Source organism: Oryctolagus cuniculus, chromosome 2 (assembly GCF_051225735.1).
Source record: "Oryctolagus cuniculus isolate XC-2025 breed Fujian yellow rabbit chromosome 2, ASM5122573v1, whole genome shotgun sequence".
In the NCBI taxonomy this organism is placed as follows: domain Eukaryota; kingdom Metazoa; phylum Chordata; class Mammalia; order Lagomorpha; family Leporidae; genus Oryctolagus; species Oryctolagus cuniculus.
Window position 1 is genome coordinate 69,680,265 of NC_142868.1, and position 25,475 is coordinate 69,705,739.

The window sequence follows — 25,475 nt, forward strand, 5'->3', positions numbered from 1 at the left end:
GAGTTCAAAGTCCTGGCCCTGGTGAGGGGCCGGTGCTGGGTGGTGGAGCATGCGTACAGGAAAATCATACTGTGAGCTAGGATGCAGAGTGGTTGGGCCCAAACTTAGGTTTTTATAACCACCCTCTCAAGAATACTACCTGCTGAAGGCAGTGTTCCCAGTGACTCTAGGGCTTCTCACTAGCCCCAATTCTAATCTACCATGTCACAGTAGCACCAGCCTGGAGACCAAGCCTCTAACATATGGACCTTGGGGGGACATTGAGCATTCAAAGCACAGCAGCAAAGCTTCTACCATAGTGCATGGTTTGCAACTCAGTTGGAAGTTTGTGGGCATTATAGACGCTGCCATGCCAATGGTGTTAAAGCTGTTTAGGGCAAAGATTTTAAAATTTGAGATTGTTGAATTGAGAAAATGTTTACAATTTCTTGTAATTATTTCCTCCTTGGAAACATAGCTGTTTTGAGGCAAAATATTTTAGTATGTATTCTTTTAGCTGAAGAGACATTTTTATTCAAAGAATGTTTAACAAATGAGCTTGGGGGGATTCAAAAATATTTCTTCTCTGAGTTGATGCTAATACAGCTCTTCTTCATTTGTATGCCAAGGGAACATAGAGCAGATGCATTTTCTCTTAGTTAACTAAAAAAATTGGAATACAATACTCAATTTACCTAAGCAGAAATGTCAAGAATAAAAACTGAAGGGTACTTTCCAAGCAAAATTTATTATATATCTATTCAAGAAAAACACAATGACCTTTGCTTGTAAGAATTCAAAGTCAGTTACCTGAAACCCAGGTACGGATATATTTTTTTCTTTTAAAATCAGATACAGAGGGTAGAAACAGCAATTTTTCTGAAATATGACAGGCAACAGATATTGAAGTCTCTTCTCATAAATTGCATCAAAGAGAACTAGTCCTTTATCAGCAAAGTTGCATGCAGTTGACTTAATTTCAAACCCAAAGCCTTTAAAATATAAAGCTGGTTGTGAACTTGACAGTAATCAAGATAGGCTGCTCAAAGATGTTTCTCCACCTCCTTCCTAAAGCAATTCTGTAATCAATATTTATGTACATTTCAGTTTGGCTGCTAGGATCTCTTAAATTCACACACTTGCATAAATGCTATCTTACAGAATCATACTATCAAGGACTGATTGATCTGTGAGATAAGTAAAGGATAATCTGCCGAAAGTATTTTAGCTTAGTTTAGGTGAAGGATAAAGATCAAATTAGGAAATTCCCCTGTTTTCTCAACAACTAAGTAGTCTGTACAAAAAAAGAGCAAACATATGTACAAAATTCTAGTCTACATCTTGTGAAAAGGTCAACCACTGTCCATGGAAGAAATGCCATAAAAAGTTTTATCTATAAGGTGCTCAAAAATCCAAAGATGAGTAGTTCTTATGCAAAGTCATAAGAAATACAAAGCTAATTCTTGTGTTAGGTGTAGTTCAGGCACTGTGAACCACATTAAATCTTTCAGGCCCTCATATCATTTTATAAATTTCTGCTTTAGGGCAGAAAACAGAACCTGAATGATTTAACATTGTCTCTAAAAAGTGCCTATTTAGTCCTAGGAGATATTTTATACACACCAGGAAAATCAGGCTCAACATATATTCCTGTCCTCAAATGTAGCCAGGATTCTGGGTTCCATAGAAGAAAAATAATTATCATAGTAAAAATAATTGTGTTGATTGCAATCCTTGCTAAAACCAACTTTAATACTTGCGATGCTTCTGAAATATTCTATTTCTATAAAATAATATGTGAGATTCCTCTACATTTCCATAAAATGTACAATGTATCATATGGATTAATGTTCTCATACAATCTCAAAAATGTGTATGTGTACACACAGTGAAATCTTACCTACGAATATTGCTTACAGATACTTTCAAGTGTCTATGTTAGAATAATTCTTTGCACCTCTCACTAACACTGCTTTTATTGAAATTCTATCAGATAAATAAAACACTAATAGCTCATTGTTCATGATGCCGATGATTACATTTTAATATAAAATAGCAATGCAACTTTACAACACAATAGCTTTTCTCCCTTGCAGTCTAACTAAGCCTCTTATAGTCTCATGATTACTATCCAGGGTTCTTAGTCGCTGTTTGCACTTCTACAAAGTACAAAAAATGTGCAGAAAAAACTTCTATTTGAAAACTCACATCCAGTCAACCAAATCACACTCACCCAAATGAACCTTCCTATTCTTGCTTTAGGTTTTGTAATCACTGTGCATATTACAACATACGAGTGCAGGCAAACACTAGCTGAAGTACAGTTGTCATATCGTGTAAACCAGGACACTAGGCAAACGCGTGAAAGGAAAATCAACTGCCAAGCTAAGAATGTAAAAATGCAAACCACAGCATTTCAGAATAAACAATCTTCGGGTGGCCTGAGGGGAGCACATCTTAGAGACGCTGCAGGGCAGCCATGTAGCCAGAATATCTCCTGGAGACCCTCTCTCTATCTCTTCTCTCTCTCTTTTTTTTTTTTTGCTTCGAATATTTTACCCTTTTTAAGTATGATTTTCTTTCTGATCCCACACATCAGCTTTTCAAAGTTGAGAGCAGAAAGCCAGAGAGGAAACCCTTTCGAGAGGAAGCAAGTCTGCCCTGTCTCCCCAAAGGTGCACACAGTTACACTGCTGGTGGTTTGGTAGCAGCAGGTGCAGCAGGTGACGTCACACTGGAAACCATAAGGCATGACAACATGATGCCTGCAGGGATGTTTCAGGCAAGTTTATGCAGACGTGTTGCTGAAATGCGGCATAAATAATGAGGGAGATTGATTCACAGCCTCTTGACATAGTTCCCGGGGAAAGTACCAAAGAATTTGGTTCTTCTTGAGGTTCCTGAAAGTAGAAGCAATACATGAAAAGGCGTAATAACAGTGAAGTGTCAGTTTGTATATGCGGCTGAGACACTTTGCATTGACAAGGCTTCACAAGACAGCTGGTCCCAACCAAAAGAAAGAAAACTCCAGGATGAGAGCAAGACAAAACAGGCAGCAGATTCAGCCTCCCTGCCTACTGCATTGGAGGCCTCTTAGGCATAAATGATGTGCCTCATCACAGGCTAAACAAAAACCCAGCCTGTCAGTCTGGAGGGAAAGGCAGTTCTGCTGAGGAGATCGGAGAATTGAGTCGCTACGGCTGCTAAGCAAAAGGGAAGAATCGGAAATAAAGGTGAGGCCGGCAGCGTGAGAGGGGACTGGAAAAGCAGCAAAGTAAAGGCTGGCTCGGGGCAAGAGGCCCCTGACACACGTGTCACAGGAAGCCATTATTTGGGACATTGTACCTACAAAACGGTCTCATCTCCTGTAAGATCACATTCAATGCTACTTCGCAGATTTAATGGTAGCACTGTCAGAGTCTTTGATAAAACATAGAAATTTTGAATGATTTTCTAAGTAAAAGAAGAAGAAAAAGGTTAACCACTATTTGTAGGTGAGGGCTTTGTCCCTGGGTGTAATTTGATATAATGAGTTGAACCAGATGCACAAATAGCCATATAATTGTCTTTGATTTCAAATAATATGATTTCTAGGAAATTTGTTGTAAAGTTCGGTGTACTCATTCTTTAAGATTTGCAGTGCAAATAGAGTGAAGAGTCTTTCAACTTTCATCTCATTTACACTCTGAACTGACTGGGAGTGATTCCTGTTTGCTTCATCCCCATGTATGTAAATCACTTGTTTTTTTTTCTAGATCAGAATTAATATAAATAGACACAGGGGCATGTGACTTCACATGTAGTCTTAGTTCTTCATATATTTTTTTCACAAATAGACCTGCCTGTGAAGATCCCTGATTACATCATCTTTTGCCTTTTTTTTTTTTTCCCCCTCCTTTTATTTCTTTTCATCTCTTTCCTGTGTCCTGGTGTATGACACAGTTGACTATAGGGTGTTTTTTTTTTTTTTTTTTCTTAGAAAACCTAAGATGTGAAGAGTGGGATGACCTTTTAAGTGGTAAGACGGGAAGTTCTCTCCTCTTCTCGTACAAATTAAAGCTAAGGTGAATCACTGGACTTTAGGGCACACACATCAGACCCAGTAAGTGGGAGAGTTGGTCACTTAATCTCACTCCCTCTCAAATTAGATTCTCACTGTGACAACTGCATTTTCTACGAATAAAGCTCTGATATTCCTCACTTAGGGAACGTTTTATTGTTGTTGTTTTGATCTCAGGCTTCCCTGGTCGGTGTTATTTGAAGGAGTCTCTTCTCAGTTGAGTTGGAAATGTAACTAGCAGAAAGTCACGTATACCGGAAGCAGTGCATACTGACCCACTCTACAAATGTGGCCGCCTCGGGATACACTGTGCATGTGAGTGCATGAAGAAGCAAAGCAACCACAAATTCAAAGAGCGCTTGACTAATACAGCAAAGCATGCAAGTGAACAGACTCGAGCAAATTGCAAAACAGCCAAATTTGTCTGAAAGTAAGGGGACACATACCCACAAACCATCCATCGTCACACTTCTCCATGACGTCGATGACATCACTTTCTCTGAGCTCCAGCTCATCTTCATTCCTAGGAGTATAGTTATACAGAGCCTGAAACCTTAAACAGGATAAATGGGCGCATTTAAAAAAACAGCTTTACATGTTTTTGTAACTATTAGAAGCTAGTGCAACATTCATTTTACTTTGAACATTTGTTTTATTAACAGTCTATTAAGCAGTGTAAGTCTTTGGCATGCACACAAACTGTAAACTAGAACATCTGAGCTTTCATAGAAATTAGACTAACAACATTTTAAAACTTACAATGAAGAATACTCATGAAAATTCTAGTATTGGTGAGTTGGATTTAAATCTTTAAACATTTGTTAAGTCGGACCTGCATTTCAAATGTCCACTCATATAATATCTATTTTAAGACATTACATAATAGCACATAATATAAAATGTTATTTGCACTTTTCAGCTATATAAAACCATGAAGGAATTACCATGCTAGGTAGCCATAATCATAAGCAAACAATCGAGGCTTGCACATTGAATGTTCAAATGATTCTGAATTAAAATGTACAAAATGTCTCACACACGTCTCCCAAATCACTATGTGATAATTATTATCAAAGAGGAGGTTATTTTTCCAACAGCAAGAATTCTGTAAAGAGGTTTAGTTTTATAGTTACAATCAGAGGATTTATAATTTGAAAATCTGATCCATTCACTCATGATGTTGAATGGATGTATTCTTTACTCAGTTATTATTGAACCAATTCAAATAGTGGACTATATTCACAAGTTCCTTTTCAGATGGGTTCTGCACAAACTGTGTTGGATTTAAACACTCTTAAAACAGGAGGCTTGCTGATAGCATGCTACCACTTTGCTTTCCTCCCTGCCTGAATTTTTTGAGAGCACATATTATGGTGATATTAATCAGTAATGAATTTAGACATTGAATTTGTGAGATTAACTTGTATGTATTTTAATGAGTATTAATGTGGAGTGGCACATGGGAAAGTAAAGACAAATCATAGCAGCAGAGAAATTGAGGAAGAATTTGGTAGGTAATTAACATGGAAGCTTCCTATAGTATTTCTGTACTACATTATTACCACTTACTGAGAAGGGGATTTTTAAAAAGTTGGTAAATTTTTTTCTGCTGCACTTCAAAACAGTTACATAATTGTGCTGCCATAAGAAAATAAGGATCAAATTCTAGGGCACTTAGGATTTTATGAGGCCAATTTTAAAGAGTTCACGATACCGAATACTGCTAAGCAACGTGCATGATTTATTTCTATTTACTTTATTGAGTCAGAAAGCCCTTTGGTAGGCAAAAACTCTTCTAGCCCTTGAACTCAAATATCGCATCTTTTAAGGCACACAGATCTGTTGGCTTCCTTCCCTGGCTGTGAGCTTTCTGGACTGGTGCATATGGGAACAGTTGGCTTCCAGGCAGGTCTGGGGCAGAGCTGGTGAGATGCAGTGCCTACCACTCTTTCCTAGAGAACCTTCTCTCGCTGTGCCTGGCACCAGAGCCTGCGATCGCAACATCAGAAATCTCTTCTTTTCCCCTGTTAATCATTTGTCTTTCTAGGAAGCCATTTTGGTCCCTGACACTGTTCTGAGAAAGGGCAGGCTTCTGTAGTCTGATTGTGAGGAAGGAGAGAGAAGGACAGAGTCCAGGAGCAGTGGGCGCCAGGACAAGGCAGTGCTGACCACAGACACGATCTGATCAGGACAGCTGCATGGGGCAGGCTTGGTGGGAACAGCCAAATTATTTCATTGTTCGTGTGAGGGATTGGATTTTGAGGCTGCTCTGGGAAGGATATCTTTTGTGTACCCCTGGGGTACACAATTTTACACCTGCAGGAGACGTCAACCCTGGGTGGTATTTCCACTGCCATTTTCCTGTTGGGAAAACTGACTCTGGTTGGGCTTCTCAGGACTAGGCTGAGTTCAGCCAGGCACTTCTCCAAGCATGCACGGAGACAGGCCTATTTAAGGCCACAAACTCCAGCTGTTTGAAAAATCACAAGGCCCTGAGAACTAACAAATCAAACCTGGCAGGGACTCCTACTTGGTTTGTGTGTGACAAAAGCCAGCACACTTGTCAAAATTTACTTACCATTCTGATTTAATTAGACCACAAAACAAAACAAAAATGAGACTTTTGGATTCATAAACAAACCTTCTGGAAATCTCTCTCTGTGGGCTTTCAAAATCAGTGCTGCACGACAGGAAATGCAGCCGAATTACAATTAAAAAAATGCTGTTTGGAAGGAGGTATTGGTGAGATGAATGATGGTGGTGGGGGCAGGATGCCTCAAGAGGTTTGTTTTTTAAAATAGGAACTGCTGAGCCAAGCTGGAACCTCTTTCTGTAACTTGCACCTTTCTCTGTAACGTATTCACCAAAGCTCTGAATTGTAGCGACATAACATTATGCCCTTCCTTTTAAGCAAAACCTGGTTTTTTAAGTGAAAGATTAAGTAACATCCCATGACTGCCAGAGCCAGACAGAAATTTAATAAAGAATGTTTCTTAATGTCCAAAGCAGGACCTTGAAAATGTGCTTTCTCCCATTTGCAAGAGCTGTGGTTTCCTACCAACCAAATGACCATGGTCACACATCACAGACAGAGGTGTAATGTAGCATACCGCTCCCTTCATAGACTCCTTAAAAGCTGCTGAATGTAATGGATTGGTTATGGAACAAACCTAAATAGCCCTGGAATTTACATTTTTGTGGTGTGATTCTATCATTGTCTACATCAATAAGAGCACAAAAACCTTAGAATTCTAAGTTATACTTAAAGATTGCCAATTAGGAGACATTCAAGGCCCCATTTCTGACTGTGCTCCGTGAGAGATGGTTTCTGAAGAGCATGCTTTCAGCTCTACAGGATGGAAGGGGGATTTCATGGTGATGAAGGCACCAGGCTGCGCACCAGGAGCAGCCAGGAGGATGAGTTTGGGTACTTGCTGTGCTCCAGGTGAGCAGTTAGGCTGGAGGTTCACTGTGTGTGCTCAGCTAAGCCAGGTCAGTTTAGGAGCACAAATCCTCCTTCCCTAAGGGTCCAGCTACTAACTCCAGAATGCACAGTAGTCAAAAGGAAGTTGACTTCTGAACATCTCCCATGGGCAACATGGGGTTAAAAAAATATGCAAGAAAACAAAGTCTTAGAGATGATGTGTAGTATCACCAGGAAAATCAAACTTTAGTTTCAGAATAGAGGGAGAATTTGAAATCAAAGTTTGAAAAGGGATTTTCCTGGTGCTGGGGAAAACACTATGTAACTAAATGAGAGAGTGCTTTAATGTTGCCATTTTCAAAAGACACTGCTAAGCACACAACTTTGACTTGTCATTAATATCACTTTGGGTCTACCTTTACATTTAGATCTGCTTTATAGTCTCCAAATAGGTGCACAAACAAGGTTAGACCCTGTTTTGTCTTTGAAACTGTAGCTGTTAGTTACAGTAGACCAGAGAAAGAAATGGATTTATAAATCTCAGAAACCACTGCAACACTACAAGGTTTTCCTTCTTTATAAATTAAAATAGTCTCTAAAATAATGTTTCTTTTTAAAATTAGCTTCTAGCTCTGTCATGAAAAATGGGACCATTGCAATTTCTTTTTAGGAAATCTGTTCGTTACTTTGGTCTTTTTCACTTGTGAGGTTGTACTGTCTGCCATCTTGGTACATCCACTGCCCCTTGGGTCAAGGTCAGTCCTGAATTTAGAAGATAAGAAGGATACTTACGGTTCCCCCCCACCTTGAATGTTTTCATGAGTAAACACAGGACGCTGTGGCTGAAATGAAATGATTTTCAATGTAATCAATGTTTAAATTGGTGCTAATTAAAAGATAACTTGGATAATGGCATGGTACTTTTCTTGACATTTAATATTTCCTGTTGTAAAAAACCAAGAGGAAGGAAGAAAAAACTGAAAAAGGATTTCTGCAGGATCAATATTTAAAGTGTTCTGAAGGGTGTTTTGCATTAAATAAAAATAACCGAGGTTCAATGTTTTGAACACATCTGCAATCTAGCCTGCTCAAGATTTCAGGGCAAATTGGGGTTCAGTCCTATTGATTTTTCAAAGGCCAGGAATATGGCGAGAACACAGACATCAGACCACTAGAATAGAAGGTGCAGACACCTTCATACAACCTTGTGCTGCAGTGTTTTTTCAAACAAGCAGAAGAAGAGCACATTTAGCTTAACAACAGGACGGCACATCCATTCTTTAAACTCGTCCTTCACTGACAACATCTTCACGTACAGTACAGATGAAAAGATCAATAGGCAGACATCCCATGCTACATTTGAATTAACACTCTCTGTTCTCAATGTGGAGTAGAAACATGCAGTTTTAAAAAGAGAAAACAGAGAACTTTAAGTAGAATGCAACAAACAATATCCAGGTAACACATAACATTTTACCTTAGGAGAGAAATATTGGTAGAAATTCCCAGTGCACTGAACTCTCAAAAGAGTTTCTTTTCTTTTTAAACTAAGCATCAAGACCAGTATCTGTAATAGATACTTATAATATTGGAAATGACAAGCCTTGGCATCCCGCAAATCCACATAAATATTTCAATGAATGAAAGTTAACATGTTTGTTGAATATTAAAACTCAGTATGATTTATATTGACTACCTAAATGTTACCTGTTAGAGGAAAAATACATACAACTCACTCATGATACATTTCAAAAGCATTCTTTTCTGAGTGATAGTTACAAATGACAAAACCAGAGTTTGCATGCCAATTATAGAAGCATGACTATGGAATTAGGTACTAGATCCATGTCCTTAGACCTCAGGACCAGTTCTTGGATTTCTCTAGTTACGAGTAGATAACTGATAGGATGGAAGTATTTTCCCGCAAATTTCACATGGAAACTCCCCTGGTCCCAGCTTAGTGGGGGGACTCTGGAGTTTCTTTCAGTTTGAGTCTATGATCGTCCCCAGCCCTACATTATTTACCCATTCATTTCCTATCCAAGCTGTCCTAGCATGAGATTAAGTACTTACATTATGAAAACATAAGCTTTGACTCTATTAATCAGAAGTACATACTAACTGTATTCTTAGAAACTTACTTAAAAGTTTGTGTATTGAATACATAAACTTTAAAGGACAGAATTACTGGATACCTGCATGAAATAGTTTATTCCTATAAATAAATGAAATTAACAATGTATTATTAAAATATAAGATATATTTGGGATTGTTAAGACTAAATTTTTGAGCCATTTCTAAAGTTATTTAATTCAATATATTATTAAATGAACTTAACTATATAGAGGTAACTATAAGTCATCCATAAGCCTGTATCCTATATTTCAAGTTTTCTTCCAATCCAATAAAACTTTATATATACATATACTTTTTATGCAGAAATAAGATTTATATATATCAGCTGACATTAACACTATTTTCTAATTTTTCAGTTTACTTTTTTTTAAATGACTGTAAAATAATGCTTCTTCACATGTGCCTATATATCATAGTTTTCTTATCCATTAATCTCTTTTGTTTTTGAAGATTGGTCTTTTTTTAACTGACATAACTAATGATGCTATAAATACTTTTTGTACTAAGAGCCACTTTGTTCATTTGAACTATTCCTTAGAATACATTCCAGGGAATAAAGTTTCTGGCCAAAGAGTATGCATTAAAGCCACATTATTATGAAAATGCTCATGTTAGTGACTCAAAAATACTGGGAATACAAATTTTACCCTTTAAAAAATATACACACCAAGATAGCTATAGTTCTCTCATGAAAACAAGCACAGTACTATTAATGCATAACAAAAGCTATAAATAACAAAATATTATTTGGTCTCAAGAGAGAATGTTTTATAAAATATATTTTACTGTGGTATAAAAGTGTTACGCCTATTCTCAGGTATTTAAACCATCCTAATATTTCTAAATTGAGTAGAGGTTTTATATCATGACATCCAGTGCTTGCTAAAGCTTGTTGGTCTAATTTCATTGCTCCTTTACGTTAAAATATGAATGCAATTTAAAAAATCAAATTGTTCATTAAGTTGATCATCTACTTTTGAAGTCTGTGTATATCCCTTTAGTTCTCATCATAATTCTTACCAGTGTATTTCCTTCAATCCAACTTACAAGTGAAAGGAACTGTCCCAGTGGTGCTTAGGAAAATGGGCTATTGCTGGACGCATGCGGCTCCTTGAGAATTCCACAGGCCTCTAAGTCTTGGGAACTCGGGCTCCTGGGCATGTCAGTTAGCAATGAGCTCAACTTCACTTGCCTTTCCCAACATCTTTCGCCCTCCTTCAAATCCTTCAAACCCCACCTCCCCTTCCCACTCCAAGCCACCAGTTTTCTGTACTGTTCCTGTAATCAGGCCAAAATCGATCACAACTTTGATTAGTTGAGTTGTGCCTCTCTCATAATGATGAGTTTTGGGGCACGTCTAAGCTTATCTGTCACATGGGTCCCCTCCATGTTAATGTGGATAACTGGGAGCCAGTTTTGTGGACAGATGACCAATTATTTGAATTAGTATGTGAATGAGTTTGCTTTGAAAGCATTTGGCCAGTAGAGAGAGATGGCATTAACAGTTACTTATGAGTGCACATTTGTGTCTTTCTGTTTTTGGCAATGACTACCCTATGAACTTGGGGGCTACCCCTTAGCCTCCTAACTTCTAGGATTTGTGAGTTGGACAAGATGATGATTAACCTTGCCCCTCTCAGGGAACCCATAAAGGAATCCACATTTCCACAGATATGCTTCCTCCGCTCTGTAAACCTGCCCACTGTTAACCTTGCACAATCAGAGAGCTGAGACAAACAGCATTTACCAGGTGATTCTCACACTTCTTGTTCATGTAAAAATAATAATCATGATAATTCAAGCTCATTTTGCAGACTAATAAACCAAAACCTAAAGATATTGGATACTTTCTTAACATGACAAGTTAGAAACAGAAAAAACCAGAATGATAATTTTGACTTTCACTATGATGGAACAGACGGCGTAGACATTTACTTGGGGGCTTAGTGACTTTGTCCATTCAGCAGATGTTTGTATTCTGTATGGGCATTCAACAAAACGACTTCCGCCGGCTGGCTTTTGCCTTTCCTCCTTGGCGTTAAAACTCAGTGGGCAGACTTTTAAGACGTGTCTGTACCCTATCGCCATCTAGTGGTGAGCAGTGGCAACAACAAGCTGAAAGCTGTTTTTGGCCTTTGATCAGTCTTGGCAAGTGCCTTCAACCTGGACTAATTTTGAAATATTTTAAAGACAACAGAGCTACGTGGAATAGTTGTCCATCTGATTTTCTGACCATGTTCTTGCTTCCCTACGTTTGAAATTTTTGAGAAGGAAGCACCAGTGTTTTCGGTTTGTGTTCATTTCTGTTTTAACCACCTGCTCAGGCTTTTATATTCCTCAGATCCTCTTAGCTCGGTGATAAAAATAGAACAATGTACCTCTGTAACATTCAGGGAGGCTCCCATGAACTGTGAACTTAAGACTGTTTTCAAGTCAACACATCCCAAGCACTGTTGGTGGAAATATTGAGCAAGGACTGTATCACGCTTACATTTCTGTGTAAGATCAGGACTACGATAAAACGTAGAAAACCCACGAAGCATCCTGCCATTTTTATTGGATCTTAAATATCTAACTTTTTCCTTAGCAATGTGGTAATATTTTCTTTCCTCTTTTAGTGTAACCTTTTAAGTACACATCAAAAATGGAGACAGAAAAGCCATGTATTTTAAACACAGGCTAATTTTCACTGCAAGAACCAACCACAATCCACTGTTTGCAAGGAAACTGATTTGAAATCTTCTTGAATCTTTGGCATCAGTAGAATGTGTACTTCCGTTTCTCAGATGGTGAGATGTAGGCTGCCTGAGAGCATCCATTTAGCTCTCCCTCTACAGATGCATCTTCGAAGGGTGAGTGATAAGTAGCATTAAATAATTCTTAAAGAAGGGCTGATTGTTACTTTAAATCCTAATATATAAGGGTCTCTGCAAGTGCTATAAGAAGTTCTAAAGTCTGTTAGTTGTAGTACTTGCCACGTAGAGTTAGATGAAATAACAGCACTATGTTGTCTTATTTTTCCTTCTTAAGTAGCAAGGTTAAGTACAACTTTGCAAAATCTAGATAAAATAGAATATCTATAGGCCACACAAACGTGCGATCTAACATGTAAATAGGTAAACATGTGGCAAAGGAAAAGCTGAAGGTGCCCCTCTTGCTGACCACGGGAATCCATGGCTGGGCTTTCTTAACTGCAGGGAAACCTCTCTGTTGGTGTCACTCTGAACGCCTTTCAGATCTCCACAAACTGACATTCCCCGCTCTCTAGGGCAGCATAAATCCCCGAGTCGGCAACAAAATGAGGTCTGCCTGTGCAAGGCAGAAAGCACAAAATGATAGAAACACAGAGCAATATATACATTTTTCAAAAAATAGAAAAAATTCCTTTGAAATTGAGCCCTTAAGAACTTGCCATGCAGAACCACAGCTACCCGAGAGAGCAAGCAAGGCCAAGCTAGGGTCCACCAAAACAACAGCGGTGAACCGAACCCTGTCTTAGGCACAGATGAAAATTCCTGAACTCCTTGGTTTAATTCTTCAGAATTGAGAGTGCCAGTTGGAATCCACTCATTTCAAAGTACTGTGGGTGTTACAGAACTAGGGACTTAAAGGGAAAGTAAGGTGGTCTTTAAATTTAATCAAAGTTGCCAAGAAATTGGGAGTAGACAGTGCCCAGAGAGCGCTGTTTGTGAGAAAAGGGGAGTGGGGTGAAAGGCACACACATCAGGGAAACGAAATATTCCGAGACAAGGATCATGGATTTTAAGAAGCCCAGACGAGCTGAATGGCACAGAAGCAAATATTACTGGAAGTGTATGAGTTCAGTTTATGAATGCAAAAGATTTGTCCTTTGCATTAAAAACGGTGACCAGAAAGCAGTGACTTAATACAGAAACACAGATGGACGTAGAAAAAACACACACCACATCCTTACTTGTAGAGTGGGGGATTTGATCACGTCTTTTTGGGGTTTGGAAAACACACATGTAAAAAGGAAGCACATTGCCCAAAGACTTAGGTAGGATTGCTATGCTGATTTAATTTCCTAGCTCATGGGCAGTTGGTCACTCTAGCACACAGAAGGGTGCAGCCAGCTCTCCTTGACTGCCAGTTCCCTGCAAAGACACCCATGGAAGAGAAGAGGCAGCCCCTGGAGAAGGAAGGTGGTCGGGACAACAGTGACAATGTGAGGACACTCTGACCCTACCCTGTGGGAACCGCCGAGCCCTCTGACAGGTGAGCTGCAGGATCTCCTAGACATCACTGGGCTACGAGGAGGCTTACCCAGGACAAAGAGCTCGCTTTTTAAATCAGCCTGGAAAAGCCAGAAGAAGTTAGTTAGTCCTCAGCTTCCTCACACAGCCTTCAGGAGTTTTTCTGCTTTGTCTTTTCCATGCACACACAGCATGCCAAGCTCCTGAGCACAGCAGAGCAGGAGGGGTTCACAGTCCACAGAGAACTCCTCTGGATGCTCTGTCCGTGGCCACAGCCCAGGCACCAGCTGCTACTCCCAGGCATTGCCGAGAAAGCTGTGCAGAGGGAAGCTGGCATCGAGAGGATGTTTGGATGTAAAGTGGATGGCCAAGAATATGTCTAAGAAATGTTATGTCTTTAACAGGCTGCTTAGGTTCTTAGGTTCAGGAAACCCTCAGATCCGACCTGTTTTTGTGTGTGTGTGTGTGTGTGTATGTGTGTGTGCTTATTGAGTAGGTACAAGGTAGGATCAGCCAATTTGCCTTATTAACTTTCATGGAAAATGTAAAACACTGGAGGAAGGTTAAATTTTCTACAGCGTACATAAGAAAATGTGGCATTTTGGGGGGAAAATAGTGAACCATAAATTAAATACTGAATATGGCCTTAATTTAAGCTCGGTTGTTTTGGTATTCTTTTTTTTTTTTTTTTTTTTTTTTTTTTTTATTATTATTATTATTTTTTTTAACTTTTATTTAATGAATATACGTTTCCAAAGTACGAATAATGGATTACTATGGCTTCCCCCCCATACCGTCCCTCCCACCCACAACCCTCCCCTTTCCCACTCCCTCTCCCCTTCCATTCACATCAAGATTCATTTTCGATTATCTTAATATACAGAAGATCAGCTTAGTATACATTAAGTAAGGATTTCAACAGTTTGCTCCCACACAGAAACATAAAGTGAAAAATAATAGATGATTTTTTTTAATGATGATGAAATCAGATCAGACCTATTGTCATGTTTAATCCCAGTGAGAGTCAAGTTGGGAGTTGATAGTTTCTATTCTTTTCTTTTTTTTTTTTTTTTTTTTACAGAGGATCAGTTTAGTATGCATTAAGTAAAGATTTCAACAGTTTGCACCCCCATAGAAACACAAAGTGAAATATATTATTTGAGTACTCGTTATAGCATTAAATCTCAATGCACAGCACATTAATGACAGAGATCCTACATGAGGAGTAAGTGCACAGTGACTCCTGTTGTTGACTTTACCAATTGACACTCCTGTCTATGGCATCAGTAATCTCCCTATGCTCCAGTCATGAGTTTCCAAGGCTATGGAAGCCCCTTGAGTTCTCCGACTCTTATCTTGTTTAGACAAGGTCATAGTCAAAGTGGAGGTTCTCTCCTCCCTTCAGAGAAAGGTACCTCCTTCTTTGAAGACCTGTTCTTTTCACTGAGATCTCACTCACAGAGATCTTTTGCCAGAGTGTCTTGGCTTTCCATGCCTGAAATACTCTCATGGGCTTATCAGCCAGATCCGAATGCCTTTAGGGCTGATTCTGAGGCCAGAGTGCTATTTAGGACATCTGCCATTCTATGAGTCTGCTGAGTATCTCGCTTCCCATGTTGGATCACTCTCCCCTTTATTTATTCTATCGGTTAGTGTTAGCAGGTACTAGACTTGCTTATGTGCTCCCTTTGACTCTTAGTCCTTTCATTATGATCAATTGCGAACTGAAATTGATCACTTGGACTAGTGAGATGGCATTGGTACATGCCACCTTGATGGGATTAAATTGGAGTCCCCTGGTATGTTTCTAACTCTACCATTTGGGGCAAGTCAGCTTGAGCATGTCCCAAATTATATATCTCTTCCCTCTCTTATTCCTACTCTTATGTTTAACAGGGATCACATTTCAGTTCAATTTCAACACTTAAGAATAACTGTGTATTAATTACAGAATTAAATCAGTCATATTAAGTAGAACAGACAAAAAAACTACTAAGAGGGATAATGTATTAAGTTGTTCATTAACAGTCAGGGCTATGCTGATCAAGTCACCGTTTCCCATAGTGTCCCTTTCACTTCAACAAGTTTCCTTTTTGGTGTTCAGTCAGTTGTCACCGATCAGGGAGAACATATGGTATTTGTCCCTTTGGGACTGGCTTATTTCACTCAGCATGATGTGTTCCAGATTCCTCCATTTTGTTGCAAATGACTGGATTTCGTTGTTTCTTACTGCAGTATAGTATTCTAAAGAGTACATATCCCATAATTTCTTTATCCAGTCTACCGTTGATGGGCATTTAGGTTGGTTCCAGGTCTTAGCTATTGTGAATTGAGCTGCAATAAACATTAGGCTGCAGACCGCTTTTTTGTTTGCCAATTTAAATTCCTTTGGGTAAATTCCAAGGAGTGGGATGGCTGGGTCGAACGGTAGGGTTATCTTCAGGTTTCTGAGGAATCTCCAGACTGATTTCCATAGTGGCTTGACCAGTTTGCATTCCCACCAACAGTGGGTTAGTGTCCCTTTTTCCCCACATCCTCGCCAGCATCTGTTGTTGGTAGATTTCTGAATGTGAGCCATTCTAACCGGGGTGAGGTGGAACCTCATTGTGGTTTTGATTTGCATTTCTCTGATTGCTAATGACCTTGAACATTTTTTCATGTGCCTGTTGGCCATTTGGATTTCCTCTTTTGAAAAATGTCTATTGAGGTCCTTGGCCCATCTCTTAATTGGGTTGTTGGTTTTGTTTTTGTGGAGTTTCTTGATCTCTTTGTAGATTCTGGTTATTAACCCTTTATCTGTTGCATAGTTTGCAAATATTTTTTCCCATTCTGTCGGTTGTCTCTTCACTCTCCTGACTGTTTCTTTTGCAGTACAGAAACTTCTCAATTTGATGCAATCCCAATAGTTAATTTTGGCTTTGACTGCCTGTGCCTCCCGGGTCTTTTCCAGAAACTCTTTGCCTGTGCCAATATCTTGAAGGGTTTCTCCAATGTTCTCTAGTAACTTGATGGTGTCAGGTCGTAGATTTAGGTCTTTAATCCATGTTGAGTGGATTTTTGTGTAAGGTGTAAGGTAGGGGTCTTGCTTCATGATTCTGCACGTGGAAATCCAATTTTCCCAGCACCATTTATTGAATAGACTGTCCTTGCTCAAGGAATTAGTTTTAGATCCTTGATCAAATATAAGTTGGCTGTAGATGTTTGGGTTGATTTCTGGTATTTCAATTCTGTTCCATTGGTCTATCCTTCTGTTTCTGTACCAGTACCATGCTGTTTTGATTACAACTGCCCTGTAGTATGTCCTGAAATCTGGTATTGTGATGCCTCCGGCTTTGTTTTTGTTGTACAAGATTGCTTTAGCTATTCGAGGTCTCTTGTGCCTCCATATGAATTTCAGCACCAATTTTTCCAGATCTGAGAAGAAGGTCTTCGGTATCTTGATTGGTATTGCATTGAATCTATAAATTGCTTTTGGGAGAATGGACATTTTGATGATATTGATTCTTCCAATCCATGAGCATGGAAGATTTTTCCATTTCTTGGTATCCTCTTCTATTTCTTTCTTTAAGGTTTTGTAATTTTCATCGTAGAGATCTTTAACGTCCTTGGTTAAGTTTATTCCAAGGTATTTGATTGTTTTTGTAGCTATTGTGAATGGGATTGATCTTAGAATTTCTTCCTCAGCCATGGCATTGTCTGTGTATACAAAGGCTGTTGATTTTTGTGCATTGATTTTATACCCTGCTACTTTGCCAAACTCTTCTATGAGTTCCAATAGTCTCTTGGTAGAGTTCTTTGGGTCCCCTAAATAAAGAATCATGTCATCTGCAAAGAGGGATAGTTTGAGTTCTTCCTTCCCAATTTGTATCCCTTTAATTTCTTTTTCTTGCCTAATAGCTCTGGCTAGAACCTCCAGAACTATATTGAATAGCAGTGGTGAGAGTGGACATCCCTGTCTGGTCCCAGATCTCAGTGGAAATGCTTCCAACTTTTCCCCATTCAATAGGATGTTGGCTGTGGGTTTCTCATAGATTGCTTTGATTGTATTGAGGAATGTTCCTTCCAAACCCAGTTTGCTTAGAGTTTTCATCATGAACGGGTGTTGTATTTTATCAAATGCTTTCTCGGCATCTATTGAGAGAATCATATGGTTTTTCTTCTGCAGTCTGTTAATGTGGTGTATCACATTGATTGTCTTGCGCACATTAAACCATCCCTGCATACCAGGGATAAATCCCACTTGGTCTGGGTGGATGATCTTTCTGATGTGTTGTTGCATTCTATTGGCGAGAATTTTATTGAGGATTTTTGCATCTATGTTCATCAGGGATATTGGTCTGTAATTCTCTTTCAGTGCTGCATCTTTTTCCGGCTTAGGGATTAAGGTGATGCTGGCTTCATAGAAAGAATTTGGGAGGATTCCCTCTTCTTCGATTGTTCTGAATAGTTTGAGAAGAATTGGAGTTAGTTCTTCTTTAAATGTCTGGTAGAATTCAGCAGTGAATCCATCTGGTCCTGGGCTTTTCTTTGTTGGGAGGGCCTTTATTACTGTTTCAATTTCTGTCTCAGTTATGGGTCTGTTTAGGTTTTCGATGTCTTCCTGGTTCAATTTAGGTAGGTTGCATGTGTCCAGGAATCTATCCATTTCTGATAGGTTTCCCTGTTTGCTGGCATACAAGTCCTTGTAGTAATTTCTGATGATTCTTTTTATTTCTGTGGTGTCTGTTGTTACATTTCCTTTTTCATCTCTGATTTTATTGATTTGGGTCTTTTCTCTTCTTTTTTTAGTTAGTTGGGCCAATGGGGTGTCAATTTTGTTTATTTTTTCAAAAAACCAGCTCCTCGTTTGGCTGATTTTTTGTAATGTTTTTCTTGATTCAATCCTGTTGATTTCCTCTCTGATTTTAATTATTTCTCTTCTCCTACTAGATTTGGGTCTGGTTTGCTGTAGGTTTTCTAGATCCTTGAGGTGAATAGAAAGCTCATCTATTTGGTGCCTTTCCAATTTCTTGATGTAGGCACCTATTGATATAAACTTTCCTCTTAACACTGCTTTTGCTGCGTCCCATAAGTTTTGGTATGTTGTGCTGTTATCCTCATTTACTTCCAGAAAGTTTTTGATTTCTCTTTTGATTTCTTCTATGACCCATTGTTCATTCAGGAGCATGTTGTTCAATCTCCATGTGTTTGCGTATGCTCTAGGGATTCCTGAGTTGTTCATTTCCAACTTCATTCCTTTATGGTCTGAGAAGCTGCATGGTATGATTCTAATTCTTTTGAATTTGCTGAGACTTGCTTTATGGCCTAGTATGTGGTCAATCCTAGAGAAGGTTCCATGTACTGCTGAGAAGAATGTATAATCTTTAGCTGTAGGATTGAAAGTTCTGTATATATCTGTTAGATCCATTTGGGCTATAGTGTCGTTTAAATCTACTGTATCCTTGTTGATCTTCTGTCCTATTGATCTGTCTATTTCTGAGAGTGGAGTATTGAAGTCCCCCAGTACTATTGTATTGGGGTCTAAGTCTCCCTTTAAGTCCGTTAACAAATCTTTTAGATAAACCGGTGCCCTGTAGTTAGGTGCATATACATTGATAATTGTTATATCTTCCTGTTGAATTGATCCCTTAATCATTATGTAGTGTCCCTCTTTGTCTCTCTTAATGGTTTTTGTGGTAAAGTTTATGGTGTCCGATATTAAGATGGCTACGCCTGCTCTTTTTTCATTTCTGTTGGCATGGTATATCTTTTTCCAGCCTTTCACTTTCAGTCTGTATGGATCTTTGTTGGAAAGATGTGTTTCTTGTAAGCAGCAAATAGATGGGTTTTGTTTTTTAACCCAATCAGCCAAACGGTGTCTTTTAACTGGACAGTTCAGGCCATTCACGTTCAATGTGACTAATGATAAGTGGTAACTTTGCCCTGCCATTTGCCAAAGATAAGTTCTAATATATGCTTTGAATTCCCTGTGATCTTTAGCTGTGAGCTTTCCTTCCTTGGTTTCCTTCCTTTACCTTCTTTCATATTGATGACCGTGTTTCTTTGTTTCTGTGTGTAACACATCTTTAAGCCTCTTTTGCAGGGCTGGACGAGTGGCAACAAATTCTTTCAATTTCTGTTTGTTATGAAAAGTCTTTATTTCACCTTCATTCACAAATGAGAGCTTGGCAGGATATAATATTCTGGGCTGGCAGTTGTTCTCTCTTAGTACCTGGGCTATATCTTGCCATTCCCTCCTAGCTTGTAGAGTTTCTGATGAGAAGTCAGCTGTGAGTCTGATTGGAGATCCTCTGAGAGTAATCTGACGTTTCTCTCTTGCACATTTTAGGATCTTTTCTTTATGTTTCACTGTGGAGAGTTTAATTACAACGTGTCGTGGTGAGGGTCTCTTTTGGTCGTGTTTATTAGGGGTTCTGTGAGCTTCCTGTACTAGGATTTCTCTGTCCTTCTCCAAACCTGGGAAATTTTCTGCTAATATCTCACTAAAAAGGCCTTCTAATCCTTTCTCCCTCTCCATGCCTTCAGGAACTCCTAGAACCCGAATGTTGGGTTTTTTAATAGTATCCTGAAGATTCCCGACAATATGTTTTAGATTCCTAATTTCCTCTTCTTTTCTTTGGTCTGACTGTATCCTTTCCTGTTCTCTGTCTTCTAAGTCCGATATTCTCTCTTCTGCTTCTCCCATTCTGTTTGTAAGGCTCTCTATTGTGTTTTTCATTTGATCTATTGAATTCTTCACTTCAGTCACTATCCCAGTTTCCTGTTGTACTAGTTGTTTCGTTTCATTTTGATTCCTCCTTAATATTTCATTTTCACGAGAGAGATTTTCTATCTTGTCCATTAAGGATTTCTGTAGTTCAAGAATTTGTTTTTGAGAACTTCTTAATGTTCTTATCAATTTTTTGAGATCTGCTTCTTGCATTTCTTCTATGTCATCATCCTCATAATCTTGAATTGGGGTGTCTTTTTCATTTGAGGGCTTCATGGTGACTTCCTTGTTTTTATTACCTTGGTTTTTGCGTTTGTTATTTGTCATATTGGAGATATTTGGTTTCTTCACTGTGGTGCTTTTTCTTGTTATACTAAGACTCTAGATTAAGTGGACTATCTGTTTTTGAGGGAGCCTTAGGGCTTGAGATGGGTGTGGCCTGAGAGCTCTGTTTGGTGTGCCTAAGGTGACACTCCCAGGTTAGGCGTGGTAAACCTCTCTCTCTCTCTCTCTCTCTCTCTCTCTTTTTTTTTTTGATTCAACAGGGAAGTTATTCTGCACAGCTGAACAAAGTTGGAGGTAGTTAGCAGGCGAATGATATACCCACAGGAGCCAGAGATCAGAAGCTCTTTCCCAAGGACCACACAGGGAATCTGTTCGGCCCTTAGAGTGGGCTCAAATTCTCCTTCAGTCTCCCACTGGGTTGCCAAAGTTACGGAATTGTAGCGTCTCTGGAGAGTGCTCACGTGAATTCCGTGAGTTCTCTCCCCCACCGTCTCTTTTTTCACAGTCTCAGTTCAGTAGCACCATAAATTTACTAAGTCCTAATCTCCTGTTAATTCGCCCCACCCAGAGTCAGGTTTTACTGCTAGGCTCAGGGCCGGTGCAGACCTGAGGTCGCTCTGCTTATGACGTATGTCCAAGATGGCGCCTGCTCTTTGTCTTGCTCGCCCTTGAGAGGTGAGCGGAGAGAGAGAAACCCGTGTCCATACCAGTCACCTTTTTTTTTCCCCCTCTCTCTCTTCCAGTTAGCTTGGTGAAGTCCCCCCCGCCCCGGGGGTCGTTCCCTCTAGTCTCCTCTCTCCGCTTGCCTGCCGGTGTCTCGGGTTATTGAGGTTCGGCTCACCTCGCGTTCCAGCGCTGGTGTGTTGAGTCTGCCACTGATGTCCCGAACTGTGGGCTCCCACGCTCTCCACGCAGGTCTGCTCCCCTTCCAGCGCCGATGTGTGGACTCGGAGCCCTGGACTTCCCAAGTCTCCCCGCTGTTGCACTCCCCTTCGAGCACTTGCGGGCAGACCCTGCAGCTTGCGCAGCTCAGTCCCGCTGCTCGGCTTCCGCGGCTCTTTTCTTGGTATTCTTTTGAAGTAAGATCTTTAATATGACAGTGAATAAGCAAGCCTTCTTGTGTATATATTTTATTTTCCTTCCAATACCAGATAGGATCTAGCAACGTACTGTTTGGTATTTGATTTGGCTTGAAGAACTTTAATAAACTAAAAGGCTTTTTAAATAAAAGCATGTGGTTTTCTCAATCTTCATTTAGAAAAAATTTATTATCATTAGTAACGATTGACTTCAAATCACAGTCTGATGAAATGAACGTGTTTGGAAGGTTGCTCAGGGGTTGTGGCAGAGAATATAGCCTGATGTCCTCCAACATCCATCTTCCTCTCTGTTGTCAGTCACGGGACCCCGGTTGTTAGGTCGGCCATGGCCACTCTGAATTAAGACTACTTTTTCTGGTACCTAGATGTGCTCATGAGATAAGTCCTAACAGATGGGATATTTGCGACTTCCGGGAAGCGAGCTTCATGGGAGAAGGCATAACTGCCTCTCCTCTGTTCTCCTTCCTGCTTAGAATCAGGAAGAGACAGCTGGAGCTGCCATCTTGGACGACGTGTAGAGGCTTCTCACTGGGGACAGCATCTGCTCGGTTCTCTGTGCTGGTGGAGCCACCACACTTGTTCTGGAAGTCCTGGGTTTGCGTGTAAGGAAGCTATGTTTCTACTTTGTTTAAGCTGTAGTAATCGAGTTTTCTGGCACTCCAGTTATCTGGACCAATACAAGGGCTCTATAGATATCAGGACTCAGAGACTAACAGTGATGTGGATAAACAGCTGGGAAGATCATATGAACACATGTGTATTGGGAACTGGGGCCTAATTTCAGGTTATAACCTGTTCTCAAGGGGCTCCCCCTCTGATGGACTTACTCTGGGGTGATGAGACTTCCTTGTGGGACCAACAACTGAGCATCTTGAAAAACACCCAAGAGAGAACCTTCCTCTTTCTTCATGAGGTACTTCCACTGCAACTTGAGTCCACATCCTGTCTCTTTTTTATAAAATATTCTCTTGGAAGGAATTGAAAGCTTAGCTTACAGAAGAGTTGAGATTTATTTTTTTCTGAAAAAAAAGTTATTTTAAAAACAGATGCTCAAAAGCCTAGGGAAGATATTGGATTTAGATTTATATACAAAACTCGTAATTCATGTACCATTCAGTTTTCTGTAATCTGTAGAGCAGTAGTAAATTTTACTTTTATGAAAGACTGTGGATTGCATATGACAAACTATTGTCTTGGAAAATATTTTAAAGGAATGAAATTGCATTGAATTAACATTGGTTAAGTACTGAATGGTTGAGAGCTTGATAGGAATGTTATAATGATTTCATACGTATTATTCCTATTAAAATAGTGTTACATTTTAATTTTCTCTTTGCTTTCAGTTCTAGGTTGCTTTCTTTCTTTGTAAAGATCATAATTTGCAACATTAATGAGATGGAAGAAATAGAAAATCTTAACTGAAATTGGCACAGTTTGTTACTGGGTCAAATCGGAGGTAATAATAATGGCCTCAAATTTGGAGTTGATTCAACTTGTATTTGTATTTCCAGGCATGGATAACTTCAGCCAACTTACATTCTTTTCTGTGACTAGAAATATAGATTTATAAGGCTTTAAAAAACTCAGTGAGATTAAAAATCAACATTTCCTCTCAAATATAATTTAAAACAGAGACAAAAACCATTATATTTTTCTGGAGTTAGTTATGAGGACACTTCAAAAAGTTCGTGGAAAATGGAATTAAGTTGTACTGCAAAATGATTTTGAAATCCATGCACTGCTTTTTAATAATACATATTTTCCATGAACCTCATGAAGCTCCCTCATAGCTCATGTAAAGTTATTAAAGAAGTTTTCAAAGACATTTATTATGGATACTTTGTCTTTCATTTGCTAACCCTTGAAGACTAAGGAATGAATAAAATGAGCTTAGTTCTTGCAGGTGAATAAATCTTTTTTTAAATCCTAGTTTTGTCCTTGATACTACGATGATGGTGATTCATCTGTCTCTGTACTTTGGAGAACTATGGTTCTAAAAGTTACTTTCCCACTGATTAAGCTGAAGGAAAAGAAAAAAAGAATATGTTGGCCTTAACGATAAAACTAGAGAGGAAAAAGGAAAATATATAGACTTAGGTATTATAGGACACGTTTTTAAAAATTCCTAGTTATTTTCTGCTAGCTAAGATAAACACTCAAAGAGCAAAGAGTGCTGGTTTTTAAAGCATTCCAACTTTTTTTCAAAATTCCTTTTCACACCTAAGTTGAATTTGCATAGATGAGCTACTGCGTTGGATGGATATGGTGACAGAGACTTCAAAGACTGTGTAAAGGCCATATTGTAGGCACGGGTGTGGCCTTGTATATAAAGTGGGCTGTATCAGACCCTTAATGTTTAGCTGAGCTTAGAAACTCCCAACTCATGCTCAAAAACTTGAACGTGGGGGAGGGCTACTATTCTGCGTCCATCGCCTTTTGTCTAAAGGAAAACAGAGCCGCCAGGCTGCCAAGTCCCAGAGATGGATGCTCTGTCAGCTGCTGCAGAGAATCATCTTGCTGGGCCTCCTTAACCTCTCTCTGCGGAAGCAGGGCTCAAACACGTGCATGCCAAGATCATCCTGCCGCAGGCTCAGAGGAACCTGCTGATGGGCGGGAAATGACGGGAGGGCACGAGCCGGCCCAGAAGTGCTGGAGGGTGACTGGCACAAACCTGAGAAGCCGTTGAACGGGGTGGGTCTCCTGTTGGCTCTCAACTTTCTTTTTTAAATCTAACGATGTCATTTTCTCATGATGCAAACTGTAGTTTATCTGCGATCTGAGTCTAGCTATGTAACTTTTTTTTTTTTTTGACAGGCAGAGTGGACAGTGAGAGAGAGAGACAGAGAGAAAGGTCTTCCTTTGTTGTTGGTTCACCCTCCAATGGCCGCCGCAGCCGGCGCACCGCGCTGATCCGAAGCCAGGAGCCAGGTGCTTCTCCTGGTCTCCCATGGGGTGCAGGGCCCAAGCACTTGGGCCATCCTCCACTGCACTCCCGGGCCACAGCAGAGAGCTGGCCTGGAAGAGGGGCAACCAGGACAGAATCCGGCGCCCCAACCGGGACTAGAACCTGGTGTGGCGGTGCCGCAAGGCGGAGGATTAGCCTAGTGAGCCACAGCGCCGGCCCGTAACCTATCTTTTACATGTTGGGGTAGAGGCCATGCTGATGATGTTAAAAGTTAGTGATCAGTATTCACAGAGCTTTTCAGATCTTGTAAGATGGGGCAAATCCAAGTGCATACGTCTAGTTTATTAAGTTCACTTAAAGACATGCACTAAACCACACTCAGGATGCAGTTACCTTGGATTTTGGTGAATTAATCTCCTGTTGGTAAGAGGATTTAGGGAGGAGAGGTGGAGAGTAGGGCTGGGTGGGCTGAGAAAGTGTGGAGGCCAGGTCAGAAACAGAGGTGAAGGAAGAATGAAGCGGAGGAGAGGAGAGCAGACGGCTGGGAAAAGGGGCAGTCGTTCGATCTCCCGGAGAGAATGAAGACGGCTTAAAGATCGAGGGAAGACAAGATGTGATTATGCTTGGGTCCAGAAAGAGCTTACACGCTTTTCAGAGAACAGC

At 39.8% G+C, this 25,475-nt stretch overlaps 1 protein-coding gene across 50 annotated transcripts in view; it reads right to left on the reverse strand.

Annotated features, from left to right (window-relative positions):
* Positions 1 to 708: 708 nt before the first annotated feature.
* SORBS2 (sorbin and SH3 domain containing 2) overlaps positions 709 to 25,475 on the reverse strand; it is a 381,834-nt gene continuing 357,067 nt past the window's right edge. For 33 of the 50 annotated variants that reach the window (XM_089325827.1, XM_089325793.1, XM_070068419.2 and 30 more), the window contains 3 exons: positions 8,256 to 8,305; positions 4,486 to 4,592; positions 709 to 2,879 (listed from right to left, as the gene is read on the reverse strand). In XM_089325827.1, the coding sequence (XP_089181953.1) occupies positions 2,818 to 2,879; positions 4,486 to 4,592; positions 8,256 to 8,305 (219 nt within the window). In that variant the 3' untranslated portion in view covers positions 709 to 2,817. Of the gene's footprint in view, positions 2,880 to 4,485; positions 4,593 to 8,255; positions 8,306 to 8,940; positions 9,031 to 25,475 lie in introns of all 50 variants that reach the window. The other 17 variants (XM_089325806.1, XM_089325805.1, XM_089325801.1 and 14 more) reach the window with 2 other exon arrangements.